The sequence below is a fragment of the Hypanus sabinus genome, chromosome 12 (assembly GCF_030144855.1).
Source record: "Hypanus sabinus isolate sHypSab1 chromosome 12, sHypSab1.hap1, whole genome shotgun sequence".
NCBI classification, from domain to species: Eukaryota; Metazoa; Chordata; class Chondrichthyes; order Myliobatiformes; family Dasyatidae; genus Hypanus; species Hypanus sabinus.
Genome location: NC_082717.1, coordinates 27,517,262 through 27,537,060, shown reverse-complemented (window position 1 = coordinate 27,537,060; position 19,799 = coordinate 27,517,262). Strand labels below are relative to the sequence as shown.

Genomic DNA, 19,799 nt, shown 5'->3' with positions numbered 1-19,799 from the left:
TCTGTGTTCCACAGAATAAAGTCCTCAGAAATTTTCTCTACACTCCTTCAACTTTATTGATAGCTTTCCTGTAAAGTAGATGAACGAAAGAGCAGACTCGATGGGCCAAATGGCCTAATTCTGTTCCTCAGTCTTATGGTCTAAAATTGCACACAGTACTCCAAATTCCACCTCACCAATGTCTGATATTACTTCAATCTAACATCCCAGCTCCTGTACTTGATGCCTGGATTTAAAATTCCGAAGCTAAAAGTTCCCTGTCTTCCTGTGATGCCACTTTCTGTTATGATCCTGAACGTATAGCAGCAGGAGTCCAAGTTTTCCGACTCTGCTTCCCTGCGTACAGTTAGCTGCTGCTGTCTCTTTAAGACTCAGACTGCCAATTATTGCCTGCCACATTCCTTCATGTACTTAAAAGACTTCATGCTGAGCACTCAGTTCAGTGCTCAATGGTAGGAGTTCATTTCTAGTACTACCGTTTGTGATTTTGCTTTTGGATTAATTTGTGTTGTCTTGTTTATTTCCTGTCTGAGTCTCAGTTAATTCTAACCCTTACTCTGCACTTGAATTCACCACCATCGATAGCTCTCTCATTGCACGTTCAAGGAGTTATGCATCTGTATTCCCAAGTTCCTTTTGTTCTACTGCACACTTCGGTGCTCCCCCTTTCACCGTGCAAGTCCTACCCTAGTTTGTCTTCCCAAAATGACACACCTCACATTTATCTGCATTAATCCCATTTGTCATTTTTCAGCCCATTTTCCCATGCAATCCAGATCACTTTGCAATCTTTGATATTCTTCCATGCTTTCAATCTTGATGTCACCTGCAAGCTTGTTGATCCAGTTTAACACACTATCATCCAGACTGTTGATATGGATAATACATAGCAATTGACCCACCACCAATTCCTGTGCCACAAAACCAAAGTTCAAAGTAACTTTATTACCAGAGTACATTAAATCAAATCAACTTAAGTTTAAGTGTCAATCAACCATACTTGAATACTCATGAAATCAGCCAAACTAGACAGTGTTACTATGAGGTCGAGGTGCAGAAACACATTACCAGCAGTCACACATAAGAACACATTCGTGGAATAGCAGAGTCCCAATGTTGCTACCCGCAACACCACGGCTTGATGAGCAGCCCCTGCACTTACAGTTCAACAAACTCATATAGAACATCAATAAAATACAATGACTCAATGTGCGTATAATTAGACCAGAACACAACCCACCCAGCCCACCAATATCATCTGTCGATTCACCCTGACCTCTCATAGTTGGCACTGTGGTTTAGGGACCCAGTCCTCACATATAGAATATTAGTAAAAACACAACCAGACAAATATATATGAACATAAATCTATATGTGTGTAATGTCATCATATATCAACCTGAGATTCATTTACTTGCAGGCATTCATAGTAGAGCAAAGAAATATAATAGAATCAATGAAAAACTAGACTAAAAGACTGATAAACAACCAATATGCAAAATAAGACAAACTGCAACTACAAACAAAACAAATAATAAATACGTATGTAAGTAAGCAAATACTAATAACTTGAGTTGTAGAATACTTGTAAGTGAGTCCATAGTCACAGGCCTCCAGTCAGAGAGAATATCATTTATTACCACTCTCAGGCTTCTCCCACTAAGCCAATGTTCAATCCAATTGACTACTTTTTCCTGAATGCCAAATAACTTCATCTTCTGGACCAGCCTGCCTTGCGGCACTTTATCAAAAACCTTGCTAAAGTCTACGTAGACAACAAACACCACCTTTCCTTCATCAAACAATATGGCAACCTCTCTGAAAAACTCTACAAGATTAGTTGAACTTGGCCTGCCATGCACAATGTTGACTATCTCTAATCAGGTCCTACCTATCCAAAATACTTATATATCTTGTCCTCTAGAATACCTTCTGATAAGTCACCAATGACTAACACCAGGCTCCCTGGCCTATAATTTGCTGACTTATTCTTAGAACCCTTCTTGAACAATGAACACCAACAACTATCCTCTAGGGCTCTGGTACCCTACCCATGGCTAAGGACATTTTAAGTATCTCTTCAAGGACCCTATAATTCTGAATGTTAATTATTTCTGATGTACTCTGGGCAAACTCCACAATTATGTAAGAGCACTAAGAACTTGGAGTACTGTCACACAACACACACAAAATGTTGGTGGAACACAGCAGGCCAAGCAGCATCTATAAGGAGAAGCACTGTCGACGTTTCGGGCTGAGATCCTTTGTCAGGAGTACTGTGCTCATTTCTGGTCGCCTCACTACAGGAAGGATATGGAAACCATAGAAAGGGTGCAGAGGAGATTTACAAGGATGTTGCCTGGATTGGGGAACATGCCTTATGAGAATAGGTTGAATGAACTTGGCCTTTTCTCTTTGGAGCGTCAGAGGTTGAGAGGTGACCTGATAGAGATGTGTAAGATGACGAGAGGCATTGATCATGTGGATAGTCAGAGGTTTTTTCCCAGGGCTGAAATGGTTGCCACAAGAGGACATAGTTTTAAGGTGCTTGGAAGTAAATACAGAGGAGATGTCAGGAATAATTTTTTTATGCAGAGAGTGGTGAGTGCATGGAATGGGCTGCTGGCAATGGTGGTGGAGGCGGATACAATAGGGTCTTTTAAGAGACTTTTGGATAGGTACATGGAGCTTAGAAAAATAGAGGGCAATGGGAAAGCCTAGTAATTTCTAAGGTAGGGACATGTTCAGCACAAATTTGTGGGCTGAAGGACCTGTATTGTGCTGTAGGTTTACTGTTTCTATGTAACCCTAATGCACCAAAGTAAGTTGAAGTTTAATTTCCAAGGATTAATACCTTCAATTGTACAGAGGAATCATTGATAATTCAAAATTACTTAATGTTTCAAGATGATTTTTTTTTGGTTTATATGTGACACACTTTTGATCAAATTTGATAAACTTCTTAAAATTATGTACAGATTGTCAGGCACATTTCTGTAAAGTGTGCTTTGATGATAAAAATCTGTCATCTGAAGAGTTTGTGGAATGGCTAAACATGTTAATCTATTAATGTACCATGGCAGTAATGGGACTTGTAACTGTGATTCCCTGATGGAAAGCCATCATGCTGGATTCTAATATGAAACAAAGTGAGTGAAATTGAGGTGGGTGCCTATTTTGGGTGCTATAGCTGTCATCTTTATAATATGTTGATTTATACACATCATTCTGAAGCATTCAGAGAAGTCAGATTATGACACAAATAGTCTTGGAGTTTTACAGGCCCCCTGGCCCAGCTTTTGCATGCCAACCAAGTTGTCCACTTGAATTAGTCGGATTTCTCCATATCTGGCCTATATCCCTCTCTAAATTTAGAACTGTACAGCATTAATACAGGCCCTTTGGCCCACAACATTGGCCCACAACATAACCAACCTTTTACTTACTTCAAGATCAATCTAATTCTTCCCTCCAACATAGCCCTCCATTTGTCCTTCATCCATGTGTCTATCTAAGTGTCTCTTTAATGTCTCTAATGTACCTGCCTCTATTACCACCCCTGGCAGCACATTTCATGTATCCACCACTCTGTAAAAAAAACATTACCTCTTATAGATCCCTCCAATCTGCTTAGACTTATGCCCTCTCATATTAGCCTTTTCTGCCCTGGGAAAATATCACTGGCTGTCCACTATGCCTCTTATCTTCTTACACACCTCCATCCAGTCACCTCTCTCATCCTCCTTTGCTCCAAAGAAAAAGCCCTAGTTCACTCAACCTATCCTCATAAGACATGCTCTCTAATACAGATAGCATCCTGGTCTGTACCCTCTAACCCTCTTATTTTATTATTTGCATTATTTGTCCTCTTTTTGCATATGGGATGTTTGTAGGTGTTTGCTGTGTGTGTTTTTCACAGATTCTATTGTGTTTCCTTGTTTTGTGGGTGCCTGCAAGAAGATGAATCTCAAGGTTGTAAATGGCGTACATACTTTGATAATAAGTTTACTTTGAACTTCGAACTCTAAAACTTCCACATCCTTCCTATAATGAGGTGATGAGAACTGAACATGAATAAACTCTTCTCAGGCTTCCAGTTGGGTAGAGGTGTCGATTATAACCAATGATCCCTAATGAAGGTGACAGAGTTTGTCATCAAAACATCAGTTATAATCCATACCTGTACCCGGCTAAATGCTCAAGAAGTGTTTATTTGTAATATATGCTGGGAAAACACTGCATCTATGTTTAGAATTGAACATAATACTCCAAATATAGTCTAACCAGAGCTTTATAGAGCTGCAACATGTACTTGTCTAAATGTACTTTGAATTGTTATCATTGTACCTGCCTTTACAACTTCCTCCGGCAGGTCATTCCATATACCCTTCATTCTCTGTGAAAAAGTTACTCCTGTTAAGACTTTCCCTCTCACTTTCAATCACTGCCCTTTAGTTTTAGACTCCTGTAGCTTGGGAAAAAGGCTGTGACCATTCACGTTGTCAACGGCCTTCATGATTTTATCATCCTTAATAAGGCAACCACTTATGCTCTGAAGCTCCAGGGGAAAGAGTCCCAGCATATCCAGCCTCGTCTTATAGCTCAAGCTCCGAAAATAAAAACAAATAGCAAAGCTGGAATTCTAAAATAAAAACCACTCAGCGGGTCAGACAGTATAGATGGAAAGAGAAGCAGAGATAACGTTTCAAGGTGAATCCATTATGTCAGACTATGACAAGAACTATGTAAAGTCGATTTGATATTAATGCTCTTTGAGTAATGTTAATTCCTAGGAGTCGTATGTGCTTTTGATGCCATTTTTCAGCTGGAATAGATCATGCTTAGAGAATGACCAGGGGAAATGTAGATGAAATCAACCTTCTGGAAGAAAGAGGAGAAGCATACGGAAGGAGCTCCCAGCTGGAAGCCATTCTTGCCAAAGAGTCTGAAAGGAGAATTGATACCCTCTCAATTAACAATGTTAATTAAAGTTATTGATGTTCATAGTATCAGGTTGGAGACTACCAAGGCGGAATATGAGGTGCCTTTCTTGCAACCTGTGTCTTGCTTCAATTTGGCAGTAGTGGAAGCTGTGGAAAGACATGGGAATGGGCAAAGAAATTCCACGGACAGACATGTTGTTGCAGGAATGTGAAGTAGAATTAAAATTGCTGGCCACCTGGAGATCCTGGCTGGTGAAGGTGCTCAATCACCCAACTTGCATCAGATCATAAAATTGTAGAACCATACGAACAGGTGGTTCTGTTCACCTGGTCCATGCCAACAATTGCATCCTCCCTGCCAGTCCCAACCACCTGCGTTTGGCCCATAAACCTTCCCCCCAAACCCCTCTCCTTCATGTACCTATCCAAATGCCTCTTAAATGTTGAATTTGTACCCACCTCAGTCTTCCTCTGGCAGCTCATTCCAGGTGCTCAGAGTCAGACTCAGGTTTATTCTCACTGGTTTATGTGGTGTGAGGTTTGTTGTTTTGTGACAGGGGTGCAGTGCAAAAATGCAAAGTTACTATAAATAACAAAATATATAAATAGTAGAAAATGGAATGGAGAGGTGGCGTTTGTGGGTTTGTGGCCAAGTTGGAGCTCTGATGGAGGAAAAGAAGATTATTGAGTGTTAGTTTTCAAGGCTTCTCTATCTCTCCTGTGCCTCCTTCCTAACAGTGGTGATGGATTGGGGGGGGGGGTGTGGATGGTGGTGTGATGATGGGGAGGGACCTTGGTAGTGAATATTTTGGGGGCACAGTCCATTGGGAATGTCTTCAATAACTGCCTGTGGTGGATCTGCCTGGGTCTGCAGCCTCTTGAGATTCTGTGTATTGGAGCCTCCATGCTACGATGTGCTGCTACAGGTCACGGGGGCTCTCCACTGCGCATCTCCAGAGGCTTGCAGGAGTCCTATTCCTAATGTTCAGTTCTGGTCACCTCATTACAGGAACAATGTGGAAACTTTAGAGAGCATGCAGAGGAGACTTACCAGGATGCTGCCTGGATTAAAGGTGGTGTCTCGTAAGGATAGATTGAGCAAGCTAGGGATTTTCTTCTTTGGAATAAAGGAGGATGAGAAGCAACTTGATAGTGGTGTATAAGTTAATAAGAGGCAAAGATACAGTGTGGACAGCAAGCACCCTTTTTCCAGTAAAGTGAGGGCTAATACGAGAAGACATAAGGTGATTGGAGGAAAGTATCGGGTGGGGCAAGGGGATGTCACAAGTAGTTTCTTTTACTCAGTGAGTAGTTTGTGCATGGAACACCCTGCCAGAGGTGATGTTCCAGGCAGATACTTCCGAGACATTCAGCTGATAGGTGCGCAGATGAAAGAAAAATGGAAGCCTATGTGCAAGGCTTGTTACATTGATCTTGGACTAAGCTAAAAAGTTTGCACAACATTGTGAGCTGAAGGGCTTTTACTGTGCTGTGCTGTTCTATGTTCTAACTTCAGTGAGGGAGAATACAAGAGGGTGTGTGCTGTTCATAAGAAATTCTTGCTGAGTCTACCATTTTAAACAAAGCAAGTTCTGCATTACCTTAGCTTGTTGGGGTGATAGTTGAAATTATCTTTTAAGGATTTCGCTCCCTCTTGGCTGATATTATTTCAAATCTTCCCATATATCAAATGTACCATATCCCAGACCTATAAACTCTCTTAATTCTGATAAAAGGTCTTCCACATAAAAGATAAATTTTGTTTCTCTTTCCACAGAAGATACCTTACCTGCTGAGTATTTCAGCATTTTTGTTTTTGGTCAGATCATTTCAATCATAGTCAGAAGACCATGCAGGATGGAAAAAGACCCTTTGGCTTACCAGGCCTATTTACACTAATCCCATTTTATTCTCCCCTCATTCGCTTTCACTTCCCCTCTGATTCTCTCACTCATCTGTAGAATAGAATCAATTTATAGTGGACAATTACCTTACCAACCCGCACGTCTTTGGGGTGTCGGAAGAAACTGCAGCACTTGGAGCACCACGTGGTCATAGGGATAGATTCCACATGGACAATACCAGAGGTTAGGACTGATCTCAGCTATTGGAGATGTGAAACAACATTGTGGCCTCCTCTAGTTCGGAGAGACCTGGCCCGGGTGACTGCTTTGCTAGCTGACATCTTGTTCCTACTGCCGCACCAGCTAGGATCTCACGGTGGCCAACATTTTAATTCCAGCTACTATTCCCACACTATCACAGTTACAAGATATTCTGTGGATGCTGGAAATCCTTAGCAACACAAACAAAAATACTGGAGAAACTGAGTAAATCATCCAACATCTATGGAGGTATGCAAACAGCCTACGTTTCGGGCCGAAACCCTTCAGCAGGACATCACGTACCCCCTGCTTCTCAACTCACCAAGAGCAATGTTATCCAAGATTTTATGTGCTTTATGGAAGAAAGTAAAACATAAGTGAGAACCTACATTTGTTTTATTGAAAATTTATATAAAGTTAAATAAGCATAGAGAGGAGCAAAGGAAATGGGGGACATTTGGCAATATAATGATAAACTCAAATGAGAACTGCAATAAAATGCCTGCAAAAGACTGAAGTAATGCAATGGTTCAGCCAATTTCTTTTCTTCTAACCTTTATACATGGCTCATTGATTTTTAATAGATGTATATTTTTAGTTGGCAGAGGGAATCGCAAAGTTAACAGTATTTATCTTTGACTGATGAATGAGGGTGTGGGAAAACACTTGACTCTGGTAATCACAATTAATCACAGGGCAGTAAAACAAAACTACCAGGTTAAAATGTCAATGGCCCGAGCACAAAATATAAATATATTCTGCAATGATTTATAAACCTTGCTTTACATAAAATCACATTTCAAAGTATGAAAAATAAACAAATAAACACAATGTGATGTGTAATTGGTTATGCTCCAATTCTGTAAGAAGAGACTTTATAATCTCTTTGAGCAGGATATGGGATGTGTAAATTACTTAAACTGACCTGCCAAGTGTAATCATACCCTGCTGTAATTTTTTTTTATGGTACACTGGAGCAATTTAGACATTATTCTGAATTTGCTGATTTTTTTCATGCAATTTTTTGTTAGTGCGTGGAAAGGTTTGGAGTGGGGTGTGTGATGCACAGAACTCCAGTATTTGTGCATGTGATGAAGATGGACAGGCTCAGTGCTTTTCTTTTAGAGTCTGAGTCATAGAACAGCACAGAAACAGGCCCTTTGACCCATCTCATCAGTGCCAAACCATTTGAGCAGCCTACTCACATTGAGCTGCACCAAGACCACAGTCCCTACCATCCATGTCCCATCCATTTTATTTCCCTTTTATTCAAAACATTGGACTAGTAACTTATACTGTACATCAATGTATGTGTACCTTTAAAAATTTAAATTACTTGGAAAATAAAAACAGAAAAGGCTGATAATATTAAGCAAGACAGGCCACATCTGTGGCATATGAAACAGTTAGTGTGACAGGTTCAAGTCTCTTCAACAGAACTGTGAAGGAGAGACTAGAAGCTTGCTGACCTGTAGGGATAGTGCAGGTGAGGTTTGCCTTTGACAGGGTAAAACTGGGATGAACATGGAGATAAACTGTAAACAAGATTATCTGGTTAATGGGTGAATGGAAGCAGTTAGAGACTCGACAAAAGAAGGCTTTTGGTACATTGGCCTTCGTAAATCAATGTATTGAGTACAGGAGATGGATGGATTAACATTTGACATTGGTGAGGCCTAATTTGGAGTGTTGTGTGCAGTTTTGGTCACCTACCTACAGGAAAGATCTAAGTAAAGTTGAAACAGTATGGAGAAAATTTACAAGGATGTTGCTGGATCTGGAGGACCTGAGTTATAAGGAAAGATGGAATAGGTTAGGACTTTATTCCTTGGAACACAGAAGATTGAGAGGAGATTTGATTGAGGTATACAAAATTATGAGGGGTATAGATAGGGTAAATGCAAGCAGGCTTTTTCCACTGAGGTTGGGATGGATTACAACTAGAAGTCATGAGTTAAGGGTGAAAGGTGAAAAGTGTAAATGAGGGGAAACGTCTTCACTCAGAGGTTTGTGAGAGTGTGGAATGAGCTGCCAGAACAAGTGGTGCATGTGAGCTTGATTTCAATGTTTAGAACTTTGGATAGGTACATGGATCTTAAGGATATGGAGTGCTATGGTCTTGGTGCAGTTCAATGTGAGTAGGCTGTTCAAATGGTTTTTTTTTGAACAGTAGGCAAAAAAAAAACTACTTTTTTTTTGTAGGCAGTAGACAGTTTAATGGACTTGGCACAGATTAGGTGGGCTGAAGGGTTCGTCACTGTGCTGTGATTCTATCATAGCCAAAGGAAGATAAGTGGTGTGAAATGGAGAGCAGGACGACAGATTAGCATTGTCAGGCTGAGCATATCCTCCAGAGAAAATTTTAAAAATGGAACACAAACAGACAAGCCTAATTGTCTCCATAGTCAGAGAAATCAAGTTACCTGGAGCTGTGCATCGTGCAACTTGACTTTTCATACACTTATTGCACATAGTTGAGGATGTTTAGCCAGTTACTTTGCTTTTGTGGTAGCTTACTACACTAATGAGCCTATAGACATTAATTTTTACATACTGCTTCCTGAGAAACATGCACATTGGCAACTCTCATCATTCTCTGCAAGCCTCTGCATCCAACATATCAACCTCCACAACTTCAGCCATCTCCAAAGGGATCCCACCACCAAGCAAGCATTTACCTCCCCCTCTACTCTCCATTTTCCACAGGGATCTCCCCCTCAGTGATTCACTTGTCCATTCATCCCTTCCCACTAATCCCTGCAATTGGTCAAGGTGTTACACATGCCCACTCACTTCCTTCCTCACCTCCATTTGGGGCACCAAACAGTGCTTCCAGGTGAGGCAAAACTTCACCTGAGAATCTGTTGGGGTTTGTTTATTGTATCTGGTGCTCCCGATGCGGCCTCCTCTACGTTGCTGAGACCCATCATAAATTGGGGAACCACTTCGTTGAGAACCTCCTTTCCATCCACCAGAAGAGGAATTAACCATTTTAATTCCAATTCCCTTTCCTGTACCGACATGTCAGTCCACGGTCTTCTCTTCTATTCCCCACTCTGTCCTCTTTCCTCTTCTCACCTGCCTATCACCTCCTCCTGACGACCCTCTTCCCTTTCTCCTATCAGATTTCTTCCTCACCTTTCCTACCGACTTGGCTTCACTCATCACCTACCATCTTCGAGTTATCCTCCTTCACCTTTTTTATTGTGGCATCTTCTCACTTCCTTTCCAGTCCTGAAGAAGGATCTCGGCCCAAAACATTGACTGTTTATTTATTTCTACAGATGCTGCCTGATCTGATGAGTTCCTCCAGCATTTTGTGTGTGCTGCTTTGAAAGGGGTACCTCAAGCACAGCAGTATTGATAGCAGGGAGAGGATATGGCTGATACGTTGCTGAACTCAGGACATGTGACTGTTCACAGCCATTAGCACTGTATGTGGGAAGGTGCGGAATCATGACTGAGGTCAAATGTTATTGCCAATGTTCCAGGAAGGGATGAAGAACGTTGCAGTGTTGCCATATGGAAAAGGAAGAGAGTAATACTGCATCACAAAATGCTGGATATTATACTAATACCATGAACAATGTCTCAAGCTCTTTAAGGATTATTGTTTGCCACATGCAACTAGTCCTGTGACCAGCAGCTGGTCACATATTGATGGTTGGTCAATATACGACAGGCTAAGGAACTTGGCAAAGAAATGCAGTTTCCAGAACTTCTTAGGTCAGACGTTGTATAATCACTTGGCGAGCAGATGATTAAATGACAACATTCAGGCTAAACTGTTTGAGACAATGGATGCAAGTTTCAAGGCAACATCGTCTGCAGCCACCAGGTGGACCTGGTGTTTAAAAATTTGAACATTATTCCTCTGGACCTGCAAGCAGGGAGATACACACTTCAGTCTCTGAGGTGAAGTGCTGCAGTGCCGTTAGGCAACTCTGTCCATAAGCCTATCCTGATGAAGTGTCTCGGACCGAAACATCAACTCTTTATTCCCCTTCATAGATGCTGCCCGACCCGCGAAACTCCCTTAGCACGTTGTGTGCATTGCTCTATCCGCACGAGTAACAGAGTGATCGGGGTACAGGTGGTAACACTGCAGGGTGGAATTGGTAACCGTCTGTCTGATGATGAAACTTAGCTGAAAGGAGAGCCATGCATAGAATTGCAAGACCTTCTTGGGAAGAGGTTAGCCAGCAGTTTGGCCAAGGTATGTGAACCTTTTATGCTGAGGCAGTTGATGAAAGGTTGTGGGGTATAGAGGTGAGTCACATGTTAATGAATGAAATATAATATTAAACCGAGTGTGGGTAATCCCAAGTGGAGTATTTTGAGGACAATCCTTGAAGGTCATTTACTCGCAGTGTGAAACGTTCATGCATTTGTAAGTAACAGAGTGACATATATCTATGTTTCTGAGCGTCAAACAGGCAGCATCATGTTAGCAGCGAGTTACCAGGTTCAGATCCAAATTCAGATTTAGATTCATTTATTTATCACACATATATTGAAGCATGCAGTAAGATGCCATTTGGTTTAAAAATCAACACAGCCTCAGGATGTGCTGGGGGCAGCCAGCAATGTTGCTACATATTCCGATGCCAACATAGCTTGCAGGCAGTGCTCAGAAGAACACCCACACCAACAATGACAAGCACATTTACTCCCTCTCACCCCACACCTCCAACCCAGGCTGCCTACCGGCCTCCAATCTCCAGTGCCTGGCCTGGACTTGCAGGCATCAGGCCTTTGACTTCTGGGCATGCCAACCCAGGAGAGTCAACTGATTAGGCCTCGACTTCTGAACTCGTTGACTTAGATATTCGACTTTCAACCTTCAGTATTGACTCCACGACTTGCTGATCACGGATGTTGAACACCTGCCTCAAACTACGAACAAACACTGACCTCCATCTCTGGGACTCACTGAACTGGGGGGGGGGGGGGGGTGTGGTCATAGGCCCTTGTAGCTCAAGCTCTCAAGGACTTCTGATCCCCAGACATAGGGTTAGGAGTCCTGCAGCCCTTGTCCATGGGGCCCACCAACATGACAGCCACCCATAGGGATGACTGGCCTTCTATCACGGAGTGCTCCCTCCGGGCTCTTGCTCCTGACTCTTCATTGACTACTCTGACCTTTAACTCCCACCATTGCTGTCTCCTAACCTTAATTTGTCCCCTAACTCCACACTCTGTCCTTATGAACCTAAAAAAGCAATTGTCTGACACATGGCCTTGATGGACTTCACAGCTCGTCGCCAGAAGCTATTGAATATAGAACTAGATCGGGGGCCACTGGGAGCATCATTAGCAAACTGGTTAAGCTGGTAACAAGCTAGTCAGACAATTTGACTGACTTGAAATACCACGGATTGAGAGTTAATCCACTATGAATACCTGTCTCAGGACAGTGGAACTATTCTCTTATATTGATGACAAGCATTTTACTGGGTGATTCTTTAAATGTTCTGGGAGAACATCTTTGTAGGAGTTTCTAGGCAATGAATATGTGATTATAAGAACCCACAGAATGAGAAGCAAAAGATCCAGAAAATAGTGCTACAGGAAGGTAAAATCAATTAAGTAAAATGTGACTGCATGAATTCTGGAAAATAAGTAATTTTCTACAAGACTTAAATAGTTTGCAGAATTTCTTAAGGATCTAAAGCAAGACCCCAATTGAGTTGGATGATTTAAGAGAGAACTGCATTGCAATGTAGGACGGATTGAAGATGTGAAGGCTCTTTGAAGAATGTCACACACAGTAGGTATGGATTTAGTAATGCCAATCAAACACAGTGAAGTCAGAAAGTGACAAAACAATTTAAAATTGTTATGGCAGAAATAAGAGCCAAAGGAATAGGTCAGGGAAAATGACTTTGATGTCTCTAAAGGGACAACAAGATATATGAAAGGAGAGAAAAGGGACATTGCGTCTCTACAGGATATGAGATATTGTGAAAGCATAGGTATAAAATACAGATGCTTGGCAAACAATCAAATAGAGATTGTTGTGACTGATTTTGTGGATAAGGTAATGTACCAAGTATGATGTTAAACTGTAACTGCTCTGGTAGTTGTTAAGAATTATTAGCCGTGTGTTAAATTTTATGTGAACTATTTTGTTGTTTAAAGCATCTAATATAATTGTTTCAAGCGGAATCTCTTTCAGTGGTGGAAGCTCTGACAGGACTCATTCACAAAGGTTACTGGTGCTAATGACTGCATCTGATGGATTCAGGAGCAGAGGGCTTTTACACTAGATGGTTGGACATCAGGGGGCAGTTATTCAGGAGAAACACGAGGATGGTTTTCCATCTATACTCCCCACCCCCAAGAAAAAAGCCTCACCTGCAGGCGTACAGTATAATCTATTGGAGAAGTTTCCTTGGCTATTTCCATTATACACTCCATATAAGCAACTTAGATGGGGACCTCTTTCAAATAGGTCTTCATCTTGCTTTTAAGATTTTCTTTTCTGTTGAGGCCACTCTAACTCCTCTGCATGTATACTTGCATTGGCATTGCAAATGTGATGCCAATCCCGGGTTATATGCTGATTGACGTCATATTGCACACCCTGGGATTTCCGGGCTGGTGTGCACTCACATTCAGAGGCCATTAGTTTAATCTTGTCGACAATGTGTGGATAGAAATACTGATTATTTTACTGATTTGCAATTATTTCAATTGTTCTGGTCAAAAATAAGATGATGTGGACTAAATTTCTTGGCTAAAGGTTGCTAAAGTTTACAGGAGAAGCATGCAGATCTTGTAAAGTTACACCTGCCTGGGACTGTCACTAAAGTTACCGTGGGTAACATTTAAAAGGCAATGTCGCAAACAACACACCTGGGATCCTCATCTTACAGCAAGCCCAAAAACTCTGATTGTGTTGGGATATTCCATTTGGTTTTCCCTTCAAACCCTTTTGTACCAGGTACTACTCAGACAGACAGACATACTTTATTGATCCCGAGGGAAATTGGGTTTCATTACAGTCGCACCAACCAAGAATAGAGTAGAAATATAGCAAAATAAAACTAGAAATAATTAAATGATAATAAGTAAATTATGCCAAGTGGAAATAAGTTCAGAACCAGCCTTTTGGCTCAGAGTGTCTGACACTCCGAGGGAGGAGTTGTAAAGTTTGTTGGCCACAGGCAGGAATGACTTCCTATGACGCTCAGTGTTACATCTCGGTGGAATGAGTCTCTGGCTGAATGTACTCCTGTGCCTAACCAGTACATTATGCAGTGGATGGGAGACATTGTTCAAGATGGCATGCAACTTGGACAGCATCCTCTTTTCAGACACCACCATCAGAGAGTCAAGTTCCACCCTCACAACATCACTGACCTTGCAAATGACTTTGTTGATTCTGTTGGTGTCTGCTACCCTCAGCCTGCTGCCCCAGCACACAATAGCAAACATGACAGCACTGGCCACCACAGACTTATAGAACATCCTCAGCATTGTCTGGCAGATGTAAAAAGACTTCAGTTTCCTCCGGAAATAGAGATGGCTCTGACCCTCCTTGTAGACAGCCTCAGTGTTCTTTGACCAGTCCAGTTTACTGCCAATTCATATCCCCAAGTATTTGTAATTCTCCACCATGTCCACACTGACCCCTTGGATGGAAACAGGGGTCACCGGAGCCTCAGCCCTCCTCAGGTCCATCACCAACTCCTTAATCTTTTTCACATTAAGCTGCAGATGATTCTGCTCACACCATGTGACAAAGTTTCCCACCGTCGCCCTGTATTCAGCCTCATCTCCCTTGCTGATGCATCCAACTATGGCAGAGTCATCAGAAAACTTCTGAAGATGGCAAGACTCTGTGTTGTAGTTGAAGTCCGGGGTGTAGATGGTGAAGAGAAAGGGAGACAGGACAGTCCCCTGTGGAGCCCCAGTGCTGCTGACCACTCTGTCTGACAGACAGTGTTGCAAGTACTGTGGTCTGCCAGTCAGGTAATCAATAATCCATGACACCAGGGAAGCATCCACCTGCATCACTGTCAGCTTCTCACCCAGCAGAGCAGGGCGGATGGTGTTGAACGCACTGCAGAAGTCAAAAAACATGACCCTCACAGTGCTCGCCGGCTTGTCCAGGTGGGGGTAGATACGGTTCAGCAGGTAGACGATGGCATCCTCAACTCCTAGTCGGGGCTGGTAGGTGAACTGGAGGGGGTCTAAGTGTGACCTAACCATAGGCTGGAGCTACTCTAGAACAAGTCTCACCAGGGTCTTCATGATGTGGGAGGTCAATGCCACTGGTCTGTAGTCATCGGAGCCACTGGGGCACGGCGTCTTCGGTACAGGGACGAGGCAGGACGTCTTCCACAGCACAGGAACCCTCTGGAGACTCAGGCTCAGGTTGAAGACTTGGTGAAGTAACCCACATAGCTGGGGGGGCACAGGCTTTGAGCACCCTGGGGCTGACACCATCCGGGCCTGCAGCCTTACTTGGGTGGAGACATTTCAGCTGTCTTCTCACCTGTTCAGCTGTGAAGCCCACTGTGGTGGTATCAGATGGGGGACGGGTGTAGTAATTAGAGCAGGATGGAGGGCTGTGAGGAGGGGTAGGAGGGGAGAGTGGAGTTGGGGACCGACACCAGATGAATCATGTGGGGGATGGGCAGGGGCCACAGGGTCAATTCTGTTGAAGAACAGGTTAAGATCGTTGGCCCTGTCCACACTGCCTTCAGCTTCTCTGTTGCTAGTTTGCCGGAACCCAGTGATGGTCCTCATCCCACTCCAGACCTCTCTCATGTTGTTCTGCTGGAGTTTCCACTCAAGCTTCCTCCTATATCTGTCCTTAGCCTCCCTGATCTTGGCTTTCAGGTCCCTCTGTATTGTCCTCAGCTCCTCCCTATTTCCATCTCTAAATGCCCTCTTTTTAGCGTTCAGGATGGCCTTAATGTCCTTTGTTACCCATGGCTTGTTACTTGAATAACAAAGGACAGTTCTTGCTGGAACACTGCAGTCCACACAGAAGTTGATGTAACCAGAGATGCACTCTGTGAGCCCATCAATGTCCTCTCCATGTGGTTCACAGAGTGCCTGCCAGTCTGTCACCTCAAAACAACCCTGGAGTGCCTCATAAGCCTCCCCCGACCATTTCCTCACTGTCCTCGAGGTTGCAAGTTTACTCTTCACCAGAGGCATGTAGCAGGGTTTGAGATGCACCAGGTTGTGATCTGACCTTCCCAGCGGGGGGAGGAGCTGTATCCATCCTTAACGTTAGCATACGTCAAGTCCAGGGTCCTCTCCCCTCTGGTTGTGCAGCTCACATACTGCGTGAAGTTGGGCAGTGTTCTAGCCATGGTAACATGGTTGAAGCCACCCAAGATGGTAATGAGAGCACTTGAGTGCTGGGTCATCAGTTCACCTCTCATGGGCCGAGCATAAGTTGCCATGCTGGGCCAAGGTCCTCAATCCCATCTTCTGTTCTAAATGCCAGCCCTTCATGAAACTCCCATTAGAATTATGGAAGAGTTATGACTGTCGGGCGTTTATAATAAAGGCACGATAGCATTGTTGTTGTTATTGAACCAACAATCCAGAGGTCTGGTCTAATGATCTGGACATAAAACCCAGCAGCAGAATTTAAATTCAGTTAGGTAAATAACCAGACATAAAAAGTAGCAACAGTCTGGAAGACTGCGAAAGGGCTATATTTTAGCAAGAAATCCATAAGGTTCATTACTTTACCAGAAACCAGATGATTCAGTTGGCAACTAGGGAGAGACCATAAATAATGGTCCTTGCTAGTGATGCTCACACCCCATGAAAGAAAAGGTTCTGCTTGCTGCTACCATGTAATTGCCAAGGAAGATAGCGAGACAAAGATGAGAGCAGTAATCAGAGTTTCATAGATTGTATTGAAGATTTACTCTGAAGCAAGAAAATGCAGGAACTTCCTTTGGAGAATTGGATGCAGCAGACTAGATTGAACATAATTTGTAGAATGAATAAATTTGATGGATTGAATTGTACTTTCTTGAGCATTTTTTGAACAAACGCTTGGACTGTCTTATTTTATTTGTAATTATACAGTATATTGCACTTATTTGATTAGATTGAGCAAGGAGTGATCTATTAAGCAGTTAGCTATACAACAGAAATCCAAATAAAATATACATTGTAATTATAGGATTTATTTCACATTTATCAAACAGTTTGACACACTCTCATAAACAGAACAAATTAGTTAACAATAAAAATATCAGGATAATAAGTGATTAAGTTAACATGGGTAGTTGGCACTGAGGTAGACAGTATAAAAAGACTGAAGAGATATAAGATGCTGTACATTTCTGAGAAATATGTTGGGAAGTTCTTTTTGTGCAGTTGAGATTAATGAGATAAAAGTAACTACCAGTATCTAGGGCTTTTTTTTAAAGATCCTGTGATCTTATATCTTTATGATTTGTAAAAGTAACTGAATATCTACTTACACTGGGGCAGGCATCTTCTCCCTGCTGTCCAACCAGTATATACAGAATAACATCTTTCTCCAGGTAGAACGTGGCTTGTACCAGCACACCACGGAATCTCCAGAAGTTGCTCTTTCCCCCCATGCCTCCAGCAGCTCCATAAGCAGATATCCTACAAGTCGATGGGAAAGTGTTTATTTAATCACAAACCTCTTAAGAAAAACATGTTAATATAGAAAAAGAATAAGTTGCTTGATCTTGATTTTCACATGAGGGAAACCTGGATTGGGTACACGTATGTGCTGGAGTTGTGATTGAGAAACATGGAAGCAGGTACTTTCCTGGAAACTGTCTGGATTTATCTCCACTATATTATTTTATTTTGTTTTTCCAGATCTTCTGCCTGAAGTGCTGACTCCCTATTTGGTGGAAGCAAGCAGACAGTAGTGTTTGAACCATAGGAGTGTGAGGGTTTGCAATTGTTGGGTAATAATTGCATCTCTGCAATGCCAGTGATGGAGTGAGAAGTGGGGTATTTAAATATAACAAATTCTGAAAGTAGATGTGCTGTAAAGGCACAAATTAACCAGTCCTTTTTGCCTTTTTTTAAAAACACAAATGCACATCTGAGATAAAGAAAACTCACATCACGGTTGGCAAAATTAATTAATTGATTGAGATACAGCACGGAATAGGCCCTTTCACCCAACAATTTAATTCTAGCTTAATCATGGGACAATTTACAATGCTAAATTGACCAAACAACTGGTATGTCTTTGGACAGTGTGAGGAAACTGGAGCACCCTGAGGAAACCCATGTGGTCATGGGGAGAACGTATAACCTCTTTACTGGCAGTGGTGAAGATTGAACCAAGGTTGTCTGAGTTGAAAAACTTTGTGCTAACCAATATGCTACTGTGCCGCTTGAGGCAAGCTGCCTCATTGAAGGATTGCAAGTTATTTGTTGCCAGGCACTTGTCCTGCATCTGTTAGGACTGGAAGGTAATTTGAAGACCTATATTTTAAATTCTTAATATTTAAGTTTTCCCTTTGACAGAAATGCATTTGTTTTAAGATGATTGGAGTTGGAACAGAGGCTTATGTTTGGATGTTTATACAATTAGAAATCAGGAAGAAATCAAACGTACTAGATTGCACTCTGAAATTCATTCTCCCGTGCTGATGGAATTCAATCAGCAATGGTATTCAATTTTGGTTTATATTGCCTCAGTCCACTGTGGTTAATTATGATGCTGAATGATCAGGGAGGTCAAAAAATGCAGGGTGAAGAATGCAGGACTGAAGGTGCTGAATTTAAATGTGCATAGCATTCAGAATAAGGTAGACAAACTCATGGCACAATTGGAGATTGGTTGGTATGACGTTGTGGGCATCACTGAGTCGTGGCTGAAGGAAGGCCATAGTTGGAAGCTTAACATCAAAGGACATACTTAGTATCGAAAGGACGGCCAGGAGGGCATAGGCAGTGGTGCTGCGTTGTTGGTAAGAGATGGAATTACATCTTTAGAAGCAGGTGACATAGGGTCAGAGACTGTTGAATCTCTGTGGGTGGACTTAAGAAATTGCAAGGGTAAAAAAACCTTATATATAGTAGCCAAGATGTGGGGTTGAGTTTGCAAAGGGAGCTGGAAAAGGCATGTAATAAGAATAATGGCACAATATAATTGGGGCTTCATATTCAAGGGGATAGGGAAAATCAGGTCAGTGTTGGATCACAAAAGAGGGAATTTGTTGAATGTCTATGAGATGGCTTTTTAGAGCAGCTTGTGTTTGAGCTTGAGCCTACTTGGGGTTGTGTAATAACCCAGATGATACTAGGGAGCTTCACATAAAGGAACCCTTAGGAGGCAGTAACCATAATATGATTAAATTCATAATGCAATTAGAGAGGGAGAAGCATAACTCATAGGTATCAATACCGCAATGGAATAAAGGGAATTACCGAGGTATGAGAGAGGAACTTGTCCAGGTGGATTGGAAGAGGATACTGGTGGGGATGACGGCAGAGCAGAGATGGCTGAAGTTTCTGGGAATAGTTCACAAGGTGCAGGATAGATATGTCCCACAGAGAAGTACTTTTCAAATGGCAGGGGTAGGCAACCATGGCTGACAAGGGAAGTTAAGGGTTGCATAAAAGCCAAAGAAAGGGCATATAAGGTAGCAAAAGTGAGTGGGAAGTTGGATGATTGGGAAGTTTTTAAAATCCAACAAAAGGCAACTAAAAAAGCTATAAGTGGGGAAAAGATAAAACATGAGGGTAGACTAGCCAATAATATAGGCAGAAT

The 19,799-nt window shown here is 42.2% G+C and overlaps 1 protein-coding gene across 1 annotated transcript in view; it reads right to left on the bottom strand.

Moving 5' to 3' along the window:
• LOC132402717 (ALK tyrosine kinase receptor-like) overlaps positions 1-19,799 on the bottom strand; it is a 324,081-nt gene that overhangs the window by 137,660 nt on the left and 166,622 nt on the right. The window contains exon 5 of the mRNA XM_059985678.1: positions 17,515-17,665. Within this exon, the coding sequence (XP_059841661.1) occupies positions 17,515-17,665 (151 nt within the window). The remainder of the gene's footprint in view (positions 1-17,514; positions 17,666-19,799) is intronic.